This window comes from Xiphias gladius, chromosome 6, assembly GCF_016859285.1.
Source record: "Xiphias gladius isolate SHS-SW01 ecotype Sanya breed wild chromosome 6, ASM1685928v1, whole genome shotgun sequence".
NCBI classification, from domain to species: Eukaryota; Metazoa; Chordata; class Actinopteri; order Istiophoriformes; family Xiphiidae; genus Xiphias; species Xiphias gladius.
In genome coordinates this window covers 23067014-23091621 of record NC_053405.1, presented here as the reverse complement: position 1 = coordinate 23091621, position 24608 = coordinate 23067014, and the positions used below count along the sequence as shown (strand labels likewise).

Here is a 24608-nt window from a genome sequence, read left to right as displayed (position 1 = left end):
CAGTATTTGTTATGTACGGGTTCCAGTTGCAGTTTCGACTAGTAACGCTCACAATCAGTTACTTCTTCATGAGTGTTTCGTGACTCCAGAGACCAGAAAAAAAAAAACTTGTAAAGAACAGTAAAGTGGAGGATGACTTGCTGTCAGTCACCAGAATTAGATTTCCCCAGGTGGGTCCAGGTACAGTGTATGTATGTGTATATTTATACACATGCAACCACAGATTATTTTCATTATCGATTAATTATCAAGCTGCCATTTTCTGAGTTTCGTCAGTTTACCATCACATGACTCAGAAGATCAGCAAACGTTCACAATGAGAAGCTAGAGCCAGGAAATTTTAGCAATTTAGAATAAAAAATGTCTAAAAACAGGCAATTGATTATCACAATTGTTGCCAATTATTTTCTAACTGATTAGTCAACTAATCATTACAGCTCTACTAATAAATTTTGCTGTCACATACAATATGTGTTTTCTGGCATATGCTTTTTTTTTTGTTTTGTTTTAAAATAAGAAAGTTTGGTTTGTACAAATGTTTTTTTTCGATTTGGGGATACATTAAATGCTTTATTAGTAACTTAGTCGATAAGCAGAACTAGTAAATGAATTCTTCATATCTTTCAGTGCGTATCTGTATTTATCAAAGGAGTTCAAGTTCAAATTTTTTAATGTTTTTTTTTTTTTTTTTAAATGAATTATAACATGGAAAACTATATTAAAATGATCTTTTAGAATATATAAAATAATGAGGCTCCACTGACAGAATCCGGAAGATTTGGGGTGCACGAAAAGATTGCGATCTGGCACTTAATATAAGATACAAATTAGGCTTTAAAACAAGTGAGATAAATATCTTACTTGTCCGCTGTTCTGAACTTGTTGTTGCTGTTGAGGCTGCTGTTGCTGCTGCTGTTGCTGTGGCTGCTGCTGTTGTTGAGAAACCATGGATGGAGTCATGTTCTGTCCTGTATTTTGGGAGCTCATCGACTGCTGATGGAAACAATACACCAAACAAAAATCAGGATAAAGAGCAGAGAGGGAATAGAGAGTTCAGGGTGATTCAACTCTCTTTATCCCCAATTAAATCATTCATGACCCAGGACACAATTATTCAGAAATTTTACACCAGACTGTTCTTGGCCCTTCACTGACTTGACTGCTGATAGATGATCTTCGTTGTGATGTCATCTCTACAGCAGAGACAGACTGGCGACCCGGTGTACTCCGATCTCCCTGAAGTTTCATCTGTGATGCTGAGGGTGAAACATAAACATGATGCTCATATTTTTTTAAAAAAAGACCACTTAATATAAGATAGTGTCAGTCATGAGGTGTTGGGTGTTTGAATGAACAGCTGTTTGTTATTGGTGCTTACAGGCTGGGTCAGACACAGCGGTGTGTGATGATTTGCGGGAGCTGCGAGACGAGACCGAGGGCGTCCGGCTGTGGTCGAAGCGCTCTAAAACCTCCTTCAGACTGGAAGTGTTGAGCTGGGACTCAGAACCCGAATCCTGGGACTGCGGGGATATGAGGTACACAGTCACTATAGTCAAAATCAGTGTGAGAAAACTGGTTCTGTGTTACTTTAAAAAAGAACCACTAACAAAAAACACAAAAAACAAAACGTGTCAGACAAAAGTCTCACCTTGTCTGCTGTGATCTCAGGTGGCGATTCTTCAATTCCAAGTTCTTTACGCTGTTCTGCTCTTACCTCAGCATAACTATAGAGCAAAGACCGTGAAAAAAATACACATATGCATGTTTATAATATTCTGATTAATGTGAAAGATGTGAAATAGATGCATTTTCTTTACTTTTGTATCTATGAACATAAATATCAGAGGGTAGATCTTCCACATACCTTACAACAGTGTGTGTGCAGACAATAAACTCTGGTCTGGAGTTCCACTGGTGGTAGGTGATGTAGTAGTGGGTCTGAAGCCAGATCCACTGCTGCCCTTTTGTGAGGAATCTGTAGTAGCAGGACTTTCCTTTGCCATATTGCATTACTACAAAGAAGCCATGAGAAGGAGCTGACTGACTTTTACTGTTTGAAATCTCACAAAAAAGCTGACAGCTGTAGACTGGTTCACTTTACTAATGGCTAAGCGAAGTGTACTCACAGTGTTCATGGCATTTGGCCAGTGTCTCCAGGTCATCTACATGATAGTAGTCATATCCTGATGTACCCAGGACCTCAAACGGGAGGTAGCCTATGATAGGTGGAGCTCTGGACAAACACAGCAAATATTACTGAGATCTGGAAACTTTTCTCTCCAGTTAAAGTACATATACTGTAGTGTAAGTTAGTCATACTCACACATTATCATTTAGGGAATAATTATCATAAAGTTTCCACTGTAGAAAAAACAAGCGCAGGAGTGTTTTCCCCACTCTCTCCCTTTGAGAGTTCCACTGACTACAGCAGAGCTGAATGAAAAACACTGTTGTAACATCATGTGATCTGGTATCATTCAATAGCATGTGATTTAATTCCACTGACCCCAACTATTAGACCATGAGGACTTGATCTAACCTGTTGTCTGGTTCGCAGATTTATCTTTAACTAGTCCAGGTGACTATGTCTTAAACCTATGTTTAACCAATCAAGCGAAACAGTCACACTCATAGAGACTTTGAAGCTGTGACCCTCTGTGTCACAGGTTAAGCGTTGAGAAAAATTTGCGGCCGAAAGTCCTGCAGTGTGGCTTTGTTAGCTGCAGGTTTCAGGTAAAAAATATGTTGTGAGTACCACAGAGCTAGGTTGCTTCCACTCTCGTAGTGTGGTTCATTTGCTCCACAGCATGGAAAAAAAAAAGAAACACAGTTGCCTTTTAGTTCCGTTCAGGTTCTGTTCACTATGGTTTATTACAGATGAACCAAGAGGAGTAAACATGACATACAGACTTTCAGGTTACTCATTGATTGGACTGTTTTGCCCATGTCATTCTACATCATCAGTCATACATGGGCTTGGGAAAATCTAATTCTGGTGACTGACAGCAAGTCATCCTCCACTTTACTGTTCTTTACAAGTTTTTTTTTTTCTGGTCGCTGGAGTCACGAAACACTCATGAAGAAGTAACTGATTGTGAGCGTTACTAGTCGAAACTGCAACTGGAACCCGTACATAACAAATACTGACCAACAGACAGAAATGGAACAAAAAAAGAAGCATTTTGTACTGTTACATTACAGGCATAGTTACTACGTGGTCGCTAGGTTTCACTGACTTTTCATTGGAGAACTACTACAATACACAGAGTATGACAAAGGCTCAACACACCAATGGTTTAATACAAGAACCCCACAGTCATGTGCTGATGCACATACATGTTACCATGGTTACAAAATGCAAGATATACAGTACATTGCTTATAAAGACTGGGAGATGGCTAATGTGACAGTTCACAATAAGCAGATGGATTTAATAGTAGTTTAACTACTGAATTAATGCTAAAATCACCTATCTACTCTCACACATTCATATAGTTGGTAATTTTTGTTTTCACACCACTAGCGTACCACACCGGGGTTTAAAAGGGAGGAGAACAAGACCCTCCTATTCAGGTGGTTTTACTGAATTTAAACCAAACCAAACAGGTTAGGCGTTAAAACGTCTGTAATAATGTGATAAATATACGAAAACATATCACACAAACAGCAAAACAAAATACATATTTACATGATGAAAAGCACAAAGAAATTAACACATTTTTTAAGAGCCATTGAAATAGAGAAAAAAAATGTACCTGTGGTCCAAGAAGAGAAATTTCCACTCTAAACTATGCCTGGAGGTGAATTCCTCATTAGGCTCTTCTACAGTGCACATCTCCTATGGGGGATAGGGTTGGAAGTGTTAGAAGAATATATATAAGTGGAAAAGTGTTTGAAGTATAGAGAAATATATGTGTATATATATATATATATATATATATATATATATATATATAAAAAAGTAAAATTAACAGTAGCTCTTAAACTCAGCTGGTAGAAAGATTTTACACAGCGGTCAAGAGACTAAAAGATAAAGTTGTTTTCATCTTTAAACAAAGGAAAAGTGGCAACAGGAGAGGCACAGAATGGTTGACAGGAGTCCAAATGTTGTTTGCCTGGGTTGACTTGGCAACTGTTACTCTCGAGCCCTGCCCTAAATAAAACTACCTTTTTTTTAACCCTGCAGCATGAAACTGAATGTGTGTCAACCAACTAAAAAGGAAAAGTGAGAAGTGGAAGAACACCTAATGACTCTCACCTTGATAAACTGTGGTTTGGCTAGCCTCACAGTTGCTATGAGACAAACTCTGTCTTCAAAGGCAGAGTGAAGTGACCGCTGGATCACTCCTTCGAAACCGTTTCGGGTACAGTTAGGCACTGGTGAAAAGAGAAACACAAAAAAGTTAGACCTTGCATCCAGTAAAACTCACCTCGAGGCTCAGACACTTTTTTAGTGTAACTCACCATTATTCAGGGACTTGAAGTTTCCAATGAACTTGACATATTCGTACACAGGGGGCTCTTTGGGGTCGATAGTCCCTCTGAGCATGTGGCAACAGAACTCTAGCTGATTTTTTGCTGGAAAATAGATCAGTGTTAAAAAACACAAGACCTCAGTCTAAGAACTGGCCCCTGGCTGACAAAAGGTAACAGTACAATAATATAACAACATAATAAGACAAATGAAAATGCCAAGATACAAATAAAAGATTTCAATGAAAAAGCTGCAGCACTTACTTTTAAGATATTCGGGTGTCAACGTCTCTCCCTCCATGATATGAGAGGACAGAGCCTTGTACACATCTGAATGCTCCCCCATGGGCAGGAAGTTCAACAGGTTCTGATCAACAAGATCAGACTGAAACACATAAAATATCTTTAACACTAATAAATGTCAGAGCATGTATAATCTTTTAACACTTAACTCACAGTTGAAATGTGGCCATTGTTTTAGACCATCAGTAATTAAAGCATATACAAAGTGATGAAAATTTCACTTTCCTCCGAATTATTTTGAGTGTAATATTGACTCTATATTATCATTAATTCAGAACTTGAGCACCTCATACTCACAGGTAAATGTTCTAGTAGAGAGGTCACGCTCTCAGAGACATAGATTATATTCCCATCAGTCATAATTGCAAGGAAAAATCCATCTAACGCCTGTCAGAAACAAAATATATATATATAATTCACTCATATTCTTGCATGTAAATGAAAGCAAATGACATGGAAAAACTACTGGACTCAAAGTTTAGCAGAGCTCCTAGCTCACCTCCAACATCAGCTGAGTGAACTCTTCATTACTAAGAAAAGGAGGCTTCCAGTCTTGTCTGATCTCAGTTGACTCTGACTGAGCAGCGATTTCTGATAAAAGAGACATAAAACATGTTAACACTCAGCTTCAGCTGACGAGTGTGTAACCCCAAACCGATTTCTAGCAATCATGATAGTTTCCTACCCTTGTGTTTGTGCAGAAAGTCGATGCTCTTCTGCAAAATAGTGGACTTGTCCATTTTCCGGGTGTTGCCCGGCAACATGGTACCCAGCTCCTTGATGAGAACATTGAACTGGTCTCTGCGTTTCTTCTCAGACTTATTACGGGACACACTGAGGATTTAGACACAGTTCATACATTTTCTCTTCATTATATACTCTGGGCACTGGTAAAAGCTACGTTTTGCAAAAGCAATTTTGCATCAATATGAGAATTACAAAAGACTGCAGCTGCATTTAACTGGGGCAATAGAGGCATGGGTCAATCTGATGCACCCCTATCTTGCTCTGTGAATCTTTACTAGTCAAACAAAAAATAAAATCCAGCCTCCGGGATCTTACCGTTTTGCTTTGTCTTTTTCATCTTCTTCCATTAACCCATCAAAAATACTGCTGTCATCCCTGCAGAGCAAACAAACCAAAGCTTGAAGCTCATATTCGCCCCCCATAACCTTTTAGGAACACTTTGATAAAAGAGACCCATCTATTCTTAAGTTTTTATTGTGAGTCAAAACCAGAAAAGAATAAAACTGAACACAGAACTTAGACACCGTGTCCTTAAAAAGGACTTGTATCAAGTGCTGAAACTATTAGTCAATTGATCCATCTAAAAATCAATCAAAAGAGAGTTGTGATAAACAACTGTTTTAAATCATTTATCGAGTATAAAGACATTATGAATTGAATACATTGGGCTTCAACTCTATTGGTCAGATAGAAAAAGGTTATTGACATTTTACACACTATATATTTATTAGAAATGAATAATAAAAGAAAAAGCCAAATGCAGGTAACTCAAAACATTTGACTCACCGGTCAATGCTTGAGGTCATTTTGTATCCTGTTCAGGGTCGCAGTGTTGGAGAGGGCTCTTTTAATCGTGAGGTAGACATTTGTGAATGAACCTGTGCAGAAAAGATCACATGACAACTTGTAACAGCTTCATCACCAACCAGTATTTCAAAACAGCCTAAATTCAAATCCAAATCTTACCTTACTGACAGTACAGCCAGTCCTGTGAGAGGATGAGGAAGGGGCTGCTGGATGAAGACAGGGTCTGAGTGGACACACTGTGGTGGTGGAGCTCTGTGAGTCTTGGACAAGAGTCACTGAAAGTGTCCTCGGTCAGAAAGTAGAAAGTTGCCAAAATGTCTTTAATGAGCTGAGTTTTTCGTCTGCTTCGGGCGTGAGTGTGGCACATGGCAGCAATATCTGAGTCTATGAAAGATAAGAAAACATGTATTGTTTGTATTGTAAATGCAATACAAACCAATCAGACAGATGGCAGAAACTTTAGGAGTGGCTAAATCAACATTTTGGTACGTTCTTGAAAAGACGGAGTGCACTGGCAAGTTTAGCAAAGTTAAAAGACCTGGAAGACCAGGGGAAGAAGACTGAAGTGGATGATCACAGAATTCTTTCCTTGGTGAAGAAAAACCCCTTCACAACATCTAATCAGGTCAAGAACTGGAAGGAGGTAGGCGTATCATTGTCAAAGTCTACAATCAAGCGATGCCGTCATGAATGAAAATACAGAGGGTATAACTCAAGATGCAAACCAATGGTAACACTCAAGAACACAGAAAGGCCAGATTAGACTTTGCCAGAAACCGTCTAAAAAAGCCTGCCCAGTTCTTCGGACAGATGAAACCAAGATCAACTTGTACTAGAATGATGGGAAGAGTATGGAGAAGGAAAGGAACGGCTCATGATCCAATGCATACCACATCATCTGTCAAACATGGTGGAGGCAGTGTTATATCATGGGCATGTATGGCTGCCACTGGAACTGGGTCACTGGTGTTTATTGATGATGTGACTGCTCATAAAAGTAGCAGGATGAATTCTGAAGTGTATAGGGCTCAACTATCTGCTCAGATTCGGCCAAATACTGCAAAAAATGCTTGCGTCACTCTCAGAATACTTATGTAACTAACTGTATATGTTGTATACATGCATATATACATTGCATATCCCAGTATTATCTCATTTATTAATTCTAATTACTTAAAAGTATATATATTCATGTACAACATATTTACTATGTCCCTGTCAGCTCAGCATAAGAAAAGGCAGAACGCAATGTACCTAAATGAGGCTGACTGAGGACAAAAGATGGACTCCCATGTAAAGCTGACTGCGCAGTTTGAAATGCGAGACTGCAGGGAATATTTTTTATTCACATGCATGCTTTGCTACAGGTCCAGAAGGCCAGCTAACTCCTGCTGCACTTTGGCAGACCTTTACTTTAGCAGTCAGGCCAATGTGACACCGATGCAGCAGCAAGGGTGAGTTTTTCTAGCTGCATTTGATGTGTATTTCCTCTAATTCTCCAATTTTAGCTAATAACTGCACTAAAAAAGGTAAGGGGTCTGGTTTGGGTGGAGCAGGTCAGTACCCTTTATGTGATGTGATCGCAGTGGAGCTGTGAGACACATGTGACAGAGGTACAGTAGCGAGCAATGGCTTTCAGTTTTCTCTAAAGTATTAGGGAATGGTATTCAAATTTGGCAGGAATTTGGAAGAATATTTTTAAATGTGGTAGCCAGGCTTCAGTCACACAATCAAGAACAATTAAATATCCTGAAATGTAGGAAACAGTTTAATCATATGGTATGAAGAGCCAGCAAATGGCAAGGATAGCTTGGCACAAGACTTAGGGACCCACCAACCATTCTCTGATGTGTAGGGGACGTGACCAGCATCATGATCCCCACCAGAAGTGTATTACATTTTTGACTGTGTTTGACAACTTGAATGCTGACTTGACAGATACACAAAAAAAAAAAAAAAAAAAAAACACCTTAAATGACTTAAAGTAATAAAAACAAAAAAAATCTACCATCCACAGATTAGTCCCCATGTGTTTGTCTCATCAAATGAGTCTACTCTTCCCGTTGCGCAGGTAGGCCTACAATAGATTGTCAAATTAAAATAAGAAGGCCCACTGGGTCTCTAGCCTAAATATTTGACCCTTTTATTTCATGAACCAATTACCGTCACAACCTGTGTGGGAGGTTTTCTCACAAGAATAGCCTATTTGTGTTGGTGAGAAAATCCCTTCAGTGTTGCACTGACATTTACATTTATACCATACATGGGTCTGACTGGTTGAAAATTAATTCATAGTTTTTCCTGAGATTTATAAAAAAAGTCACATTAGCTCATATATACTCACAAACAGTTTAAATGAGGTCTGTTAATTCGAGCAACATTTGGTAAAGGCAAACAGCATAATATACACCTGCACTTATTGATATGACTGCATAATCCCAAATTCACATTCAGGGGAGGCCCCCAAAATATCAAAGCAGCCACTATACACATCATGAAAATGGTGCTCTGTTTACGGATGTAATTTTAATATGTCTGCCTCATTTAATTTTTGAGTTTTTTTCACATTTGACATCATTTAAGACTGCTGTTCCAGATTTAGAAGCAATATGTTTTCAACATGCAGTAGAAAAACGTATTACATAAAAATAATGAAGTAATAATATACATCAAAACCAATCCTAAGGATCTCATTTGAGTTCATTTTTAAAGTCAGATGAACTGGTCAGATTGACCTAGGATCACAGTATATTTAATGGCGGCATGCAGGAGATCTGAGAGGGACACCCCATTCATCACTGACTGTTGCTGTTAAAAAAAAAAATTAAAAAATTGTGTTGGGGCATAAGTGAACTTTGTGCCAGGCTCATTAAAACAAAGGAAGGAAGTCAGCACTGTGAGTATTTACAACTTCATGTTAGGCCACGCAAAGGAAAAAATGACAGTAAGAGGTGGAGTTAGTTTTATCATGGCCAACTGAATATCAGCTATGCAGTGTTATTTCACTGCTCACTGCATGTGACTCACAAATAAGTTACAGAGAATGGCTGTATTATCTAAGATTACTGTTTTGTCAACACAAGTGGCCAGCTACACCTTGTAGCAGCACTATAAAGGGAGGGGAGAGTTGTAGTATAGAGCTATTTCCACAGGCTCTGTACATACTGAATAAACAGAAGCACATAGCTTTTGCATTTCCTCTCTACAGCAGCTAGGGCTGAAAAAAGGCAAAAAGAAACACAGGAAGTCAAAAAAATAAATAAGATATTAGTCAAATGAAAGCAAAATGACAACCACTGACAGTAGTGTATCAACAAAGGTTGCAGCAATAGCTGCAGCGCAGAGCGTGCGTTGTGTAACCGGGAGAGCAGGGGTTGTATAACTGTGATGTCATCTGTGCTTCACTGACCTGCTGGCCCAATGACCTACTTTCCTCCTCCTCCAATCTAACTTAATCACAGCTCCACAGGCATCACCTTCCTGTTCTAACCAACAACACTACACTCCCTGTCAACACAAACCCTTTAAAAGCCGAACATTTTACACAGCAGGTACCTTCACAAAAGGAGTAAGCAGGGTTTCAAAGTCCCTGCATATCACATTTCCTCATTTAATCCCACGATATACAGAGGCATCCTGGCGTTTCCTGAGCCTCAGTGGGGATGGCCGTCAAGGAAAACATAAACGTTGCAGATGTGTAAAGGTGCTGAATTTCCAACAGCAAATGATCAGTTTTTAGTAATGTCAACCATGTGGACTAGCAGATGTTCTCAAATTAACACATCTCAAACACTGTGTATTTTTCACCCTGGAACACATCAAGTCGCAGATTGAAAACTCTCTTTTATCATAATTTTTCTATTGCTCACACAGCATTGTTGAATAACTGAGTGTGTGCATGTGTCTGTGTATGTGGGTGTGTGCATGCATACTCAGATGTAGGGCAGCAGAGCTCTGAGGATATGAGTCACTCTGAAGTGGATCTATGGCGCCGCTCGTCATGCACCCCGCCACACCCCGCACTGAGATGCCAGCTTAGCAACGGTGCCAATGGGCAACACCATAGCAACCGGCCTCACCGTGCAGAGTAAAAATAGCCAGGCTGAATTCCTCCACAGCTGATACTCCCTCCATCATACACCGAGAGTTATTAAACTATAAACAGTTACTCCCTTTGTCATGAACAATGTACAACGCTGACAGATCAACAGCAGTAACACGTGTCATGTAAACATTACTGTGCTGCTCTTTCATGCAGCGGACCTCATTTTACATAATTCAGAGGGAACCAAATATATAAGCAAATATATGCAAGCCCTCCCATCCTTATTATATTATAAAGCAGATTCTCTGCATCAGGGAGAGTGATTTTACTATTAAATTTGGGGACATGGCAAACAGAGCAGAAAAAAAATTAGGCAAAAAATGCATGAAAGAAAGAATACAACAAAGCTAGATTTCTCTAATGAACTGGCTAATATCCAAAAGTAAACTACAGATCAGTCATCAATAACCACCAGGGATACAGCTTTTGTTTTTTACTGTATGCTCCATCAGAGCGGATAATATTACTGCATATTAGACCACTCTAATGAGGGCTGAAACGACTTATTGATATGCAAAGGCTGGAGCAGCAGTACTCAAGGCAGAGGCAGACTAGAGCCTAAACAGCTCTTTTGCCGTATCTCTTTAAAATTTAAATGTCGGGATTAGGGATGCACCAACTTTTTCAGTCCCAATACTGACACCTGGGCTGGGTATCGGGTGATTCCGAGTACCGATCTGATACCAGTGTTTAATTACTAAGCTGTATGCCTCAGTGTGTGAAAGGCGACTGGGGTCATTATTGTGTAATTCAGGTCATCAAGTGATCAGGCTTGACTTAAACATCACTTTCCTAACTTTGGAAAACAAAATGCAACAAATAAATACATATACATAAATTTACTGAATGTTATTTATTACTGAAATAATAAATAATCTTGCACCAGCAACAAAAAAAAAAATATTCAGACTTAAAAAGAATTACAATTCAAGTGTAAACCTTTTCATTCAGCAACAAATTGGTCAGGAAATAAACACAGAATAACAGAATTCAATTGAATAGATTAGTCGCATATATCAGTCCAATTGTCACCTATCCAGCTATTTTGAGTCAGTATCTGGCCGATATCGAGATCAGTATTGGATCGGTGCATCCCTAGTCGGGATGCATAATTTTTTATCCACAGTTCTACCAAATCAAACTTTTCTATTATGCTGAGAACAAACAAATAAATGTGATTTTTGAATAAGATTTTTGCCATTTGTCTTCTGTGTTCAACCCATTTATTCAACTCACTAATAAGTGTAAAGTACATTTCTTATCTACATCAACTTCTATTATTATGTGGCAATGTGATTAGGTCAGATATAGTCGTAGGGGACACTGCCAGGTAGCTCACAAATCAACTAGCTGTTCAGTCAACTTGAATGCTCTTTGAATGCTCAGCTCATCACAAATTAAACCTGAGGAGTGTCCAGACTCTTTGATTTTAGTGGAGAAAATGCAGGAATTTTCCTAGGAGAGTGCATCAATGGAGCTTATCAAAGTAGTCATCAACTAACTGAGTAACTCACTGATCATTGTATCCTATTGAAACTGCTAAATACCTCAAATTACCCAATATTATTGTTAACATTTTCACAAAGGGGCTTTTTTCTGGGACTTTAGACCCTAATTGCAGACATTTCTGTCTGGTGGGTTTTATATCACATGATTAGGTAGACTCTCGTTTCATAGCAACCCTGGTGTTTTCTTCATCATCCACGTCATACCCTGACACCTGAGAGCACAGGATTTGTGAACCCTCAACTATCCCATGTGTCACAACATAGGCCACAACTTTTCCATGATTTCTAAAAAAACACTTTAAATTCAGTCAACCATTTAAAACTTAAAAACTCACTGGTGCTAGAAGACATGACTGTATACTCTGCAACAAAGCAAACTTAGTACTCAGGTTAGTAGGAAATAAGGAAGAGAGGGGTGTTCATTTTGCTTTAAGTGCTGGGAAATATCTAGGATAATGTTAAGCAGTTTTTGACAGCAGGCAAGAGACTCAGTGCCAAATGAACAAAAACCCGTCAACCAATAAATTACTCAGTCATACATCCTGTCTGCGACAGCATCAATGCCTGTACATCTTGAAGGCATCCACACAGCAATAAAATATGTTTTCCCCTTAGTTTCCAGGCATTGCTGTTTCCTGATGACTGGAGTAGAAGACTCAACTGAGGATGGTATTAATAATGTCATGTTCTTTAGGCCCATAAACAAAAAAAATCCACTTCACAAGCCTGTCAACACTTCCCACCAAACTGCTACACAGTTGAACCAACCAAACCCTCAGCGCTGGGCAGCCAGCTGTGTTTCAGCTTGATGCAATCACATCCACAGAACCAGCAGCAAAAAAGGAGCCTTTGTTTTGCATTTTCACTCCACAGCCCACAGACAGGAATGTTTGAGAGGCAAGCAGGAGTGGCTGGCAGGGGCCCCTGGACTGCTGCTGGCCTCCTGTCCCAGCGGAGCAGGAACTCAGCCAGGGACCTCATGCTGATGCCAAGTGGGTCACTGAAGTTCAGGACAACGGGCAGCACAATGGACGCAATCAAGAATGACTTTAGACCTATAGCTCATTATGACCACAGTCTATGTTAAACCATGTTACCGATATATAACATTATATAACATTATATATATATATATATATATATATATATATATACACTAACAGTTAATGTGGTTTAAAAATGCTATAAATGTTAATTATGCTCACTAACCAACCACTCGATTAGGAATAAACATTTTTTTCTCACAATATACAATATGCAGTAGTGCTCTAAAAAAGTTGAACCATTAGTAACACAAATAACTGATACCTTTACTAGACTTTGCTCTATGTGAATATATGGCCTTGTCCTTACCCAGAAGACTTTGCATAACATTATATTATACTCTACAGAATAATGTGTCAGGGCACACCCAACCTACTTTGTCCAGGCCAAAATCATACTTTCAGATAAAGACAGCACTTCCCCAGTCTGTTATAACAGCCGGAAAGAGAGGACTGAACGGTGTATACGTTTTTGGACTTCAGAGATCACAACTAGAAAGTTGAAAAAAAATGACTCTGAAAGAGCATTGGTGAGTTTATGGATATGAGTGAAAAAACCAAGTTAAAATAACGTAACAACCCGTGCTTCTAGTTTTGTCATGCAAACTGAATTTTTTTTATGAACCCACAAAGTAATTTTGTAAGAATGGCTGTAGATTGTTTGGATGCTAAAATTAGAGAAATGCTGTCCTTCTGGCACAAAGACATGATAACGAAAGAGCTTAGTCATTATATCATTATATACGTCTACTGCATGGGTTAGTCTTGTGTGCCAGAGGTCTCAGGCAGTCGTAGTTTTAAACTTTGAATTCTCCTTAAGCCAAAAAAAAATTGGGAGTAAAACGTTGACTGTTGCCGATATAGTATATTTCAGGGCTTATTTTCCATATCAATTAATTAGCTGATTATTTTTTCAATCAATCAATTAATCATTCAGTCTAAAAAATGTAAGAAAAGAGGGAAAAAGTCCAACGTAGTTCCTCAGTGTCCAAGGTTATATTTATTATTTAGTCTTTTTGTCTGGTTGTTATTAGTTATATTACCTTTTGATTGTTAGTTGTTAATACTTCATCTGCTTGGTTTGCACTAGGTTGTATTGTCTGTACTGAAAAAGCTACTGGAGGCCTAAATTTCTCTCAGGATATAAAGTCTCTCTCTCTGACTCTTTTGGTATATCAAGATTGAGTTTAATTCTTAGTTTAAGCATAGTTTGGGTAATATCAAACTGTTAACAGGTTTAACACTAAGGTCAAGATTATGAAGACATTGTTTGGTTAAGGTTTTGCTCTTGGATGGAAAGAGATATATTTAGGCATTATACAGTGTATTTAGTGATCCAGACTTAGCTTTTTTTTGTAGTAAACCTTGGCACTTAGATAAATGCACAGAAGTATACAGAAAGCAACACAGCTGACACAGACACAGCAATATCAGCAATGCAGGGTAATCAATATAATCGACTGATGTACCAAAGAATACTGAACGATTTTTATAGTAGCATCTTATCATGAGACACTTATATGAAATGTTGCGGTGACTCAGACAACACCATTTCAGTTCATATATTCATTATATTCAGAAGAAACAACAGCAGACTGCTAATCAAAAATAGACCATTACTGAGACATGGATGAATAATAACTCTGTAATAGTTCCCAAAGAATTAGGCTTCACAGAGCTTCATTAGCCCAGACTATCCATTTCCCAATGTGACGAATCGTAAAACAATCCACTGCCACAACCGAGAGCAAAATTCAGTTATTTATAACTGAATTGTTATATTCAGGTATTTCCAAGATGTTTTACCTTTTGTCTTTGAGTGATGGTTGTTTAGGTAACCGCTTCACCTCATGACGGATGGCTCTACAGTCAACTCGTCTGAATTCTTCACCTGTTGAACAGAAAGAGAAGAGCTATATTTACAAAGTAGCAGCTTGGAGCAAAGAAACTCACATTACTAAATCAGAACTAATACATCTGGGTCATCATGAGCCTCTCGCAGCACTGCAGAAATAAGAGAGCAGCTCACACATATCTCTTGGTAGTTCAATCACAACCCAAGCCCCTGGCCATCAGCTGGGGGGGGGGGTCTACTTCCAGGCAATGTAAACAAAAGCATCTGCTTTTAGAAGTATGTTCACGTAAACTTGAGTGTTACTTTGTTTCATTATTATAAAATGTGGTGCTAAAGGTGTGAGAGTGTGTATGTGAGTGTGTGTTAGCAACGGAACTTGAGTATTTTATAGCCCTTGTCATGATCAAGGACTTTATCATGCTAGAACTTACAACCTGTCATAAAATGGTGTTAATATGCTACTCGTGATAATACATTGGCCTCATACTACAATATAATTTATGTGAGGGATTCCTGCCATATCTTTACAATATAAATAGTCTTTTTATTTTATTAGGACCTCGAATATCAGTGTAGACAAATTCTCACATTGATTTCTCAAAACCAGCACTAAATTAAGTGTAATGGCTTAATACGAATCGCAGTATTTATTAGTCATTCACACTCTCAATGAATTATTTTTGATTGTAAAAGTAAGAAAATTGATTAAAAAGACAATCAAATTTTCTCTGAACTCAAGGTTAAATCTTCAAATCCCTCATTTAACCTAACAATAATCCACAACCCAAACTTTTGTTAGTTTTGTCATTACTTAAATCAGCGTCAGTATTACCACTTGATAGCTATTGCTCAACTGTTCAGCAATATTTGTGTAGCATTTGCTCTTTTGTCAGGCAACTTTTACTAGTTTCTGGTCTTTCACTGCAGTAAATTCATTTTGTTCTTTTGCGCAACAAACATCTCTCACAACACATCACATCTTTCATTACAACAATCGGTTTCAGCAACCAAAACAGTCAAAATCATTTGCTAATGACTAATTTAAGCGCTAACAAGCTGTTGACAAGAATTTAGATAACACTGATGCATGTCTACCCCCAACTCTTTTTGGGAAAACCCAATGGACTTGACCCACTTTTGCTTGATCATGGTAAAATCAGATAGCATCATTCTAAGACAGTCTTTGATTGCCCCTGATATCAATGTAGGTCAGCTTTTTTTTACATTTGTACAAAAAACAACTGCTGTCTGAAAAACACTAAGCTTGTTTTCTCAAGTATATAGTTAAAGGTGGGTTTCACAGAAATATTGCATTAACCGTTTAGGAATAACAGACATTTTTATACATTGTCTCTCATTTTTAGAACTCAAAAGTAACTGGACAAACCAATATAATTATAAATATAAGCATTATTTTTAATACTTGGATGAAAACCCTTGCGGTCAATGACTGCCTGAAGTCTGGTAACCATGGACGTCACCACATGCTGAGTTTCCTCCCTTGAGATGCTTGGCCGGGCCTTTACTGCAGCAGTTTCCTGCTTGTTTGTGGGTCTTTCTGCCCTCAGTTTTGCCTTCAGTAAGTGAAAAGCATGATCATTTGGGTTGAGGCCAGGTGACTGACTTGGCCATTGAAGAATATTCCATTTCTTTGCCTCGAAGGGCTCTTGGGTTGCTTTCACAGTATGTTTTGCGTCATTATCCATCTGTACTGTAAAGCACCGTTCTGTCATCTTGCAGTATTTGGCCGAATCTGACTAGATAGTTGAGCCCTATACACTTCAGAATTCATCCTGCTACTTTTATCAGTTGTCAGATTATCAATAAACACCAGTGACCCAGTTCCATTGGCAGCCATACATGCCCATGCTATAACACTCCCTCCACCATGTTTGACAGATGAAGTGGTTGCTTTGGATCATGAGTCGCTCCTTTCCTTCTCCATACTCTTCTCTTCCCATCATTCTGGTACAAGTTGATCTTGGTTTCATCTGTCCGAAGAACCTTGTTTCAGAACTGGGCAGGCTTTTTTAGAGGGTTTCTGGCAAAGTCTAATCTGGCCTTTCTGTTCTTGAGTGTTAGCAGTGGTTTGCACCTTGTGGTAAACCCTCTGTATTTACATTCATGAAGGCATCTCTTGATTGTAGACTTTGACAATGATACGCCTGCCTCCTTGCAGTTCTTGACCTGATTAGATGTTGTGAAGGCGTTTTTCTTTACCAAGGAAAGAATTCTGTGATCATCCTCTTTAGTCTTCTTCCCCTGGTCTTCCAGGTCTTTTGGTGGGGTTAAACTTGCCAGTGCACTCCTTCTTTTTAAGAACTTACCAGATTGTTGATTCAGCCACTCCTAAAGTTTCTGCCATCTGTCTGATTGGTCATTTACATCAACACGTCTTTGGATCGCATATTGAGAGTTCTCATGACCAGCTACCAAATGCAAATTCAACACTTAGAATCAAGTCCAGACCTTTTATCTGCTTAATTCTCTTTAAATAACGAGGGAACAGGCCACACCTGGCCATGACACTGATTGTCAGTCAATTGTCCAATTACTTTTGAACCTCTGAAAATGATGAATTATGTATAAAAATGGCTGTGATTCCTAAGTGGTTGATGCAGTATTTTTTTTAAACCCCTTGAATTAAAGCTTGCGTCTACACTTCAAGCACATCTTGATGTCTTTGTTTCAAATCCACTTTGTTGGTGAACAGGGGACAAAATTATGAAAATTGTGTCACTGTCCAGATACTTATGTACTTGATTAGATAGATAGATAAATAGATAGATAGATAGATAGATAGATAGATAGATAGATAGATGCTGGCGCTATATCTTGACACAGATATAGGTGTACAGAACTATTATGTTTTCCAAAAACACCTTAAAAACATAAAAAACATCCATAGTGTTGCATTGAACACTTAGTCCTTCATAACACACATATGAACACCGCCAGTGTAGTTCCTGGTATTAAATGGTCTGGAGGAGTGTTACATTGGCCTTTTGGGCAATTATAAATTATTTTTAACTTCATCAAATCATTTTATACTACAACAGTGTTTAAAGGCAAGCAGGGAAGTATAAAATAGCTTTCTAATAAAGCCAGATTTAACGGGATGTCAGCATATTAATCAGAATAAGAATCAGAAAAAACTTTAATGATCCCCAAAGGGAAACTGCTTTGTTACAATTGCAACAGGAAGTAATAAGTAACTAACTACTATAAGTAGTAATAAATAATAATAATAATAAATACGCGGCAACTGAATAGTAAAATATACAAATGTAAATGTACAAAAAGAAAGATGCGAGGTAGAATCTCCAGGCCTCTTTAACATTAGCATAAAGCAGGTCCAGGGACCTGTCTCCTCTGTTAGCGCAGGCCACAACTGAGTGGGGAGAGTCCTGTCCAACTGAAGTCCTCGGCGATCATAAAGAAAGCACTGGGTTCCCGCAGTAATAAAGTGGATGGCATCACACAAGGTTGCTGGTTTAGCTGAGCTGGTGATGTAAACAACAACCAAGAAAAGCGTTTGAGAACTCTCTGGATAGGTAGTAACAATGTAGCCCCATGGCTAACAGTTCAATGTCTTGGCTGCAGAAACATTCCTTTTCCTTTCCACCCAAACCGTCTGAAAACTGTTGATGGTAGCAATGTGATCCAGACTATCATCCTGTAACCATGTGTCTGTGAAACACATAACATCTCACTCAAGGAAAGTCCCTCCAATTCCTCAGAAGGGCTGCTAGTTCGTCTATCTTATTAGTGATCTTACGTTACCCATGATGACAGAAGGAAGACACTCCTCTCCATCAGTCTCTGATGGCTGGACTCAGCTCTCTTCCCTCATCACTTCTTTCCTCCTCTACATCCTCTGTGTGTCCCCCTGTAATTTCTCTGGGGATGTCCATTGTTCTGGTTGCCATGCCGGCCAGCTTCAGCACAATCAGCTGGTCCCTGGCGTAAACACTTTGACCTTGGAGTTGCTGCACAACGGTAGTGTTACTGAATGATAGCATTCAAAAAAGAAGCTGATGAAGAAATTTCACAGTGAAAAAACAGACCAGATCTCTCTCTACTAGCATATTTAGAAAGAGTGTACCTCAAATAAGTTACTACAAAAAATTTTAAGTATGGCAAAAAGAAGAAAGATGAAAAGTTGGAAAAATAAGAAAATGAACAGGAGCAACTGCAACAGGTTGCGTGCACGTAGGTTCATTCACCAACACACACACACACACACACACAAAAAAAAAGGCTGGGTCACATGCCGTCTCCTAAATCTGCAGAAAGTAACATCAAGAAGACGAAAAAGCTACATTTAGTTTATCTAATATACACAAAGCAATATCAAATACTGAAGTACTAGGACAATAAATTAAAATTCCTCTGTTACATGATTCACTTACATGGAGCCAAAAGTAAAAAATGTCAGCCTCTTGGGTCAAATCCAATCAAAAGTTAAGTCTCATATGCTGCACAAGTTAAAACCCTCTACTACATCTTTTCCCCTATAAAGTGATAAGTAAGAGGGATTCAACTGCAAAGGACTTCAGATGACGTCAAAGTCTGGGTCACCTCTGGCAAAGACTCAAATTATTTTTGTCTATGTTAGAAAACACAACTAAAGGCTTGTAAAGAGTGAAGGTTTTCTGCATATAAATCTGGTATATAAATTGTGTACCACTTTGGTTGCTGTAGCATGTGAAATTTCTCACTAATGTCAGGAGGAAGATGACCCTGAGGATATGACGCTATAGAAGTCATCCTTGAGACACTGTGAATGTAGAGTTTATATCTGAAGCCACTGCACTAGGCTAGAGGCCTTGAGATTTACACATTACACTGAGTCAACTTTTAACTCCACCAAAGCTGCAGAAGCAAAACATGGAATCTACATAACAGACTGCTGCAATTCAATTGTCATTAACAGGTATCTAATTGGTATGTTTCACCCTGCTTCCTATCAGTATCAGCTAGGGATGTAAAGTACCAGTACCAACATTTCTTATCAGTCCACTGAATGATTCAAGCTGCCTGCATTAGTCCAAAGACAAAGATTGTCACATCTGAATCAACACAGGTTCTTCTGTATTGGAAAAGCTGACATGACAGGCGTATAGTAATTACATTATTAGGCGAAGCATGTAGTAATGCAATCTGGAAGTGTTCTCTCCCTTCCTCATTCCTGACAATGTCGTCAGGCCCACCCCCTCCTCTGTTTAAAGAAAACAAACTTGTCAGTGCTCTACTGCCAATTTTGCCCACTAGTTTTTAGAACAATTACATGACCCACATAACACCTATACATTTTAAAACTGTAAATGTATTCACAGTTAGGGTTTCATAATATATTTATGGAAACTTGTCAAACTTGATAAACTTTTAAAAGATTCCAAGCAAAAGTGAAACATACAGGTAGCAATAATCATAACAAGATTTGCAGAAGGAAAATCCCTGTTTCCTCTCCTCACCTTACTAAATCTCTTTTGTACACCTGAAAGGTATTATTAACAATCACCTCTTTAGAAGCATCACTCTTGGATGTGATTTTTTTTTTATTTTTACAATCACTTAGAGCTTGGCAATATTCAAAAAAATATCAGACATGATTTTTTTACAGAGCTGTTTAGCCTAGAAAAAAAAATCCCATTGGGAGTTGTCTAATTATTTTTAACAATTAAACTGGATGATAGTGAGAATTATTTATCGGCTTGCATCCTCAAGTATTTAGGAAATCATTTTGGTTTAACTCTTAATCAAATCAAAAGCTAATACAACCAAGTAACAACTAATACAATACAAGATGATAAATGATAAATACTGATGTATTGCTCTAATATTATCAAATGACATTCAAAAACAGGTGTTAATACAATCCAATATGCAGAAAACCATTTCAATATACTATACTAATTGACCTGTACCTTTGTGTGAAAGATTCCATCTTGCAACAAACATCAGGCTAAAATAATCATTACATTGAACCATTGGCATAACTGAACTTCTTCAAATTATTGCATTCAGGTCATTCAATGTCAAATCAGAAACAGTCAAGGAAAGTTGTTTCAGTGCCGTCTCAGATTTTGTTCAGAGTTTGTCTGTATAATGTTTGGGTCCCAAAACTAAGGCCTGTAAAATATTTTTATTCAGTTCCAAATTTTTTTATATTTGTTTGGCCCTTGGCCCTATTTTTTAATTTGTACACTCTCAAAAATACCTTATCTGGAAAGCCTTGTTATGGCAGTAATATCTTGAAAAGTATTGTTCCTAGCCTCACCAAACTGTATAGGATGGAAGAAAAACATGTTCTCAGTATGACTGAACCACTGAAAGTTAGAGATACCTATTAATTTTCTATAAGGCCCTAGATTTGGAAAAAAAAGTGCAGAATTCCTAAACAAGAGTGATGTTGAGGGTATTATAAACCCATTTCTGCACCCATATGATATCAATCATTATTTTTTCTTCAAATACAATCTTTTATTAATTTTATGCCAATATGTGAGGTCTCAACCACTAATGGACATGGAGATATGAAGAATGATAAATTACTGCCTCACGGTCATATGCATCCGCCAAATGGTCAAGTTGCATTTTACATGCATGTCTGTACGGGCTCATTTAATATATGTAGTTTATTTTGTTATAATATGCATATGAATTCTTGAGTTATGGCCAAAAATGTGTTTTGTGAGGTCACAGTCACTGTGACCTTAAACCTCTGACCACCAAATTCTAATAAGTTCATCCTTGAGTCCAAGTGGATGTTTGTGCCAAATTTGAAGATTTTCCCCTCAGGACATTTCCTGGGATATTGTGTTCACAAGAATGAGAGGGGTTAGTATGTGGGGTAGCTAGAAGGAACATGAATATGTATGTGGAAATAGCTTAATGTATGTTCATTTAGTGTACAAGGTGCCAATGTCCTTCCATGTTCCCTTCATAGATAAATATAAAGATAAGGCATTGTTTTACCTCTAGGAAAAAAAAAAAAATGTCCATAATAAAGAACCAGGATTTCCCCTTATTATCTCTACTTGTGTGTGTCCAGCCTTTGAAATATTGATTGGCGTAAAGAAATTCATGTTTTCTTTGGGCTCGTTTTACTGTAGGTCATTAATAGAAGCTATATTCTTTACCATCAGGGCCTCATTATAGAAAAAGGCATTAACTCTGAGAGATAAAATATTCAATGGAGTGGTTAAATTTATATTCCACCTCCAAAAGAGAACAAGATACTCGATAAAAAATTCAAATAACTTTATTGAAAATGATGTGCAATGTAGCAAATTATGTACTAGAAATTACACTGTGATTAAAACTAACAACAGGACTGAACTGGGTAGATGCTTGGTGTTTTCTTAATGGTAAGGGCATAAACTGATGATTTCACTGCATGGACATGTTTCAGCATGCGTATCGGTAGAATTTCAATATACATCAATGAGCCACAACATTAAAACCAGTTACCAGTTTTAATGTTTTAGCTGAATGGGATAGCTTTCCACTATGCACGCTGTAAAATTACATGTATGAAGATATTCAACCTTTTTTTGTGGAAACATATTTAGATAGTCTTATCTGAGCCTGAGTGAGCCATTTGGGATACCACTTATTCCTCCTTATATGGGAGGTTTTATCAAAATATTTCACTTATTTTCAATATCCAGGACCTTACTGGAGACACAATTCCCATTTCAAATACCCTCTATTCCAATAAACACATGCTTAAAACATGTTTATCCTTTAATTCTTACAATTCCTATGACACAGGAATTCAAAAATCATGGAGATGCTGAGGCAAAAAAATGTCATCCTGAACAGATGGATGTTTTTTTTTCCATAGGTAAAATATCTTTCAAATCTGTGTATATTATTGTATGAAAGAAAGAAGGACACTGGCACTTTGAGCCCTTCATAACCATATATAAAAGCAATTTCAATGTAGATTTTTTGGTTCCTACTAACCACCCCTCATACAATTTCGGTCCAATGAAAACGACCAGAATATGCTACCATGCCTTGTTTCATTCATAACATCTTCATGTCCATTGAGACCTCAAATATTGCCACAAAATTAATAAAAGATTGTATTTGGAGAAAAAATAATGACTGATATCATATTGATGCAAAAATGTGAGTTTGCATTTAGTCTGAATCAACTTGTACAGAATCAAAGGACTTTAAAGGCATTTTATTACTGAGCTCGATACAAATGTGTATTCAACTAGTGTCAGAGGGAGAGATACTCTTCACTAGTACTTGCTTTAATTTACTAATAGAAACTATGAAGTTCGCGTCTGGAGTTTAGCTTGAAAACATAAAATCCGAGTTGCCATCCAAACTTTGAAATATCATGAACCCGATTCAGAGATTCAAAATAGCCATTTATGTTCTGTTCTGATGATATTTTTACGAATCAAATTTAAACTTTATTTAAGCAGCCATTACTCTTACGCATTTAGTCCACATGTATGTGGCTAGTTCACAAATAAGATCATCTTAACAGGTAGCCCATATGAATCTGGTCCAAATCATTCATCCCTAGGACAAGAGGTACAGCGTTGCTGAGACATTTCTGGACACGTCGAACAGTATATGAAGTGACTATGTGATGACTCTCACGTGTGTTGAACGAGGAGCAGCAGAACAGATACTAAGGCGAAAACAAGGCTGGGAATTTGGAGTGAAACGCAGTTGCCACAGATCTTGTAATTAACGCCAGGGAAAACAGACATACCCTTAAAAATAAGCAGTGGACGTGGAAAAAACTGAGCCGGTGAGACGTGTGCGGTTGTCAGGTATATAAAATCACCTGAACGACAGTCAGCCTTGAAGTGACAAGCTCAGATACAGCACATCTATCTGCCTGTCTCCCTGCTGCTGGTGATGCCGGCCGGCAAAACCGGGCAATGATTGCTAGAAGGCTAACGCCACCTAGCCTACTTGCTAACGTCAGTTTCAGAAACAAGACAACAGCTTTATAGTTATCCACACTTACTGTGACATAAGACACACACTGCCAAGATAACTCTATCCGTGAAAAACTGGATAGCCGTTATTTTCCTGCTGACTAGCGACTTTACAGTGTAATGTAGCGAGCATTCAACTCGCCTGCAACAATGTACTGTATGTATGTCAACCCACTTTTAGCCGGAGCTAGCTAGCTAACATGCAGCATTAGATAAGAATGTGGGTCACCGGGCCTTTGGCCAATCTCTGTCACCAAACAAGCAAAAGCAAAACTGTTCCGTTTGCAGCTTTACGCCTGTCAATAGCACACAGAGAGGCTGCAGATACGAGCGATAGGAATACGGAGCTGATCTCACCGGTAGAGTTGTCACACTTACCCCGAACAGTCTCCCCTTTCATCGGGATATCCCTGCACCCAGTGGCGCTGCTGACGGTTGACTGCGCAGGGCTGAGGCAGGCTGTCTGAAGTTGGAACTGGAGCCAAAAGGGCCTACTGCTGGACTACTGATAACACACATGCCTGATAGAGGGAGGTAATCAACGTTTAGATTTAGGCAGATTACCTGGACAATCACACTTAGGCACCGACGTTATACTGTTACAGGGTGTTTTTTTTATGTTTTACAGTGTAAAATCTGTCTAATCAGACTGAACCACTTGTGGAAAGGAGGAATTGAAAAGTACTCCACTGTAACACCCCCCCCTCCTTTGGCAATTGTATAAATAACATAACCTACTATGATCTGGATGGCTGACTGGCCCTATTACCGTAAATACTGCTTTCAAAA

The 24608-nt window shown here is 38.3% G+C and overlaps 1 protein-coding gene across 1 annotated transcript in view; it reads right to left on the bottom strand.

The window, feature by feature from the left end:
- clocka (clock circadian regulator a) overlaps nt 1-24383 on the bottom strand; it is a 29280-nt gene extending 4897 nt beyond the window's left edge. The window contains exons 1-18 of the mRNA XM_040128821.1: nt 24198-24383; nt 14793-14877; nt 6490-6714; nt 6310-6401; nt 5839-5898; nt 5462-5610; nt 5276-5367; nt 5074-5163; nt 4738-4858; nt 4465-4578; nt 4259-4377; nt 3756-3838; nt 2127-2233; nt 1865-2012; nt 1649-1724; nt 1379-1520; nt 1156-1256; nt 862-990 (exon numbers count right to left, since the gene is read on the bottom strand). Coding sequence (XP_039984755.1) covers nt 862-990; nt 1156-1256; nt 1379-1520; nt 1649-1724; nt 1865-2012; nt 2127-2233; nt 3756-3838; nt 4259-4377; nt 4465-4578; nt 4738-4858; nt 5074-5163; nt 5276-5367; nt 5462-5610; nt 5839-5898; nt 6310-6329 — 1551 coding nt within the window. The 5' untranslated portion in view covers nt 6330-6401; nt 6490-6714; nt 14793-14877; nt 24198-24383. The remainder of the gene's footprint in view (nt 1-861; nt 991-1155; nt 1257-1378; nt 1521-1648; nt 1725-1864; nt 2013-2126; nt 2234-3755; nt 3839-4258; nt 4378-4464; nt 4579-4737; nt 4859-5073; nt 5164-5275; nt 5368-5461; nt 5611-5838; nt 5899-6309; nt 6402-6489; nt 6715-14792; nt 14878-24197) is intronic.
- Nucleotides 24384-24608: the final 225 nt, after the last annotated feature.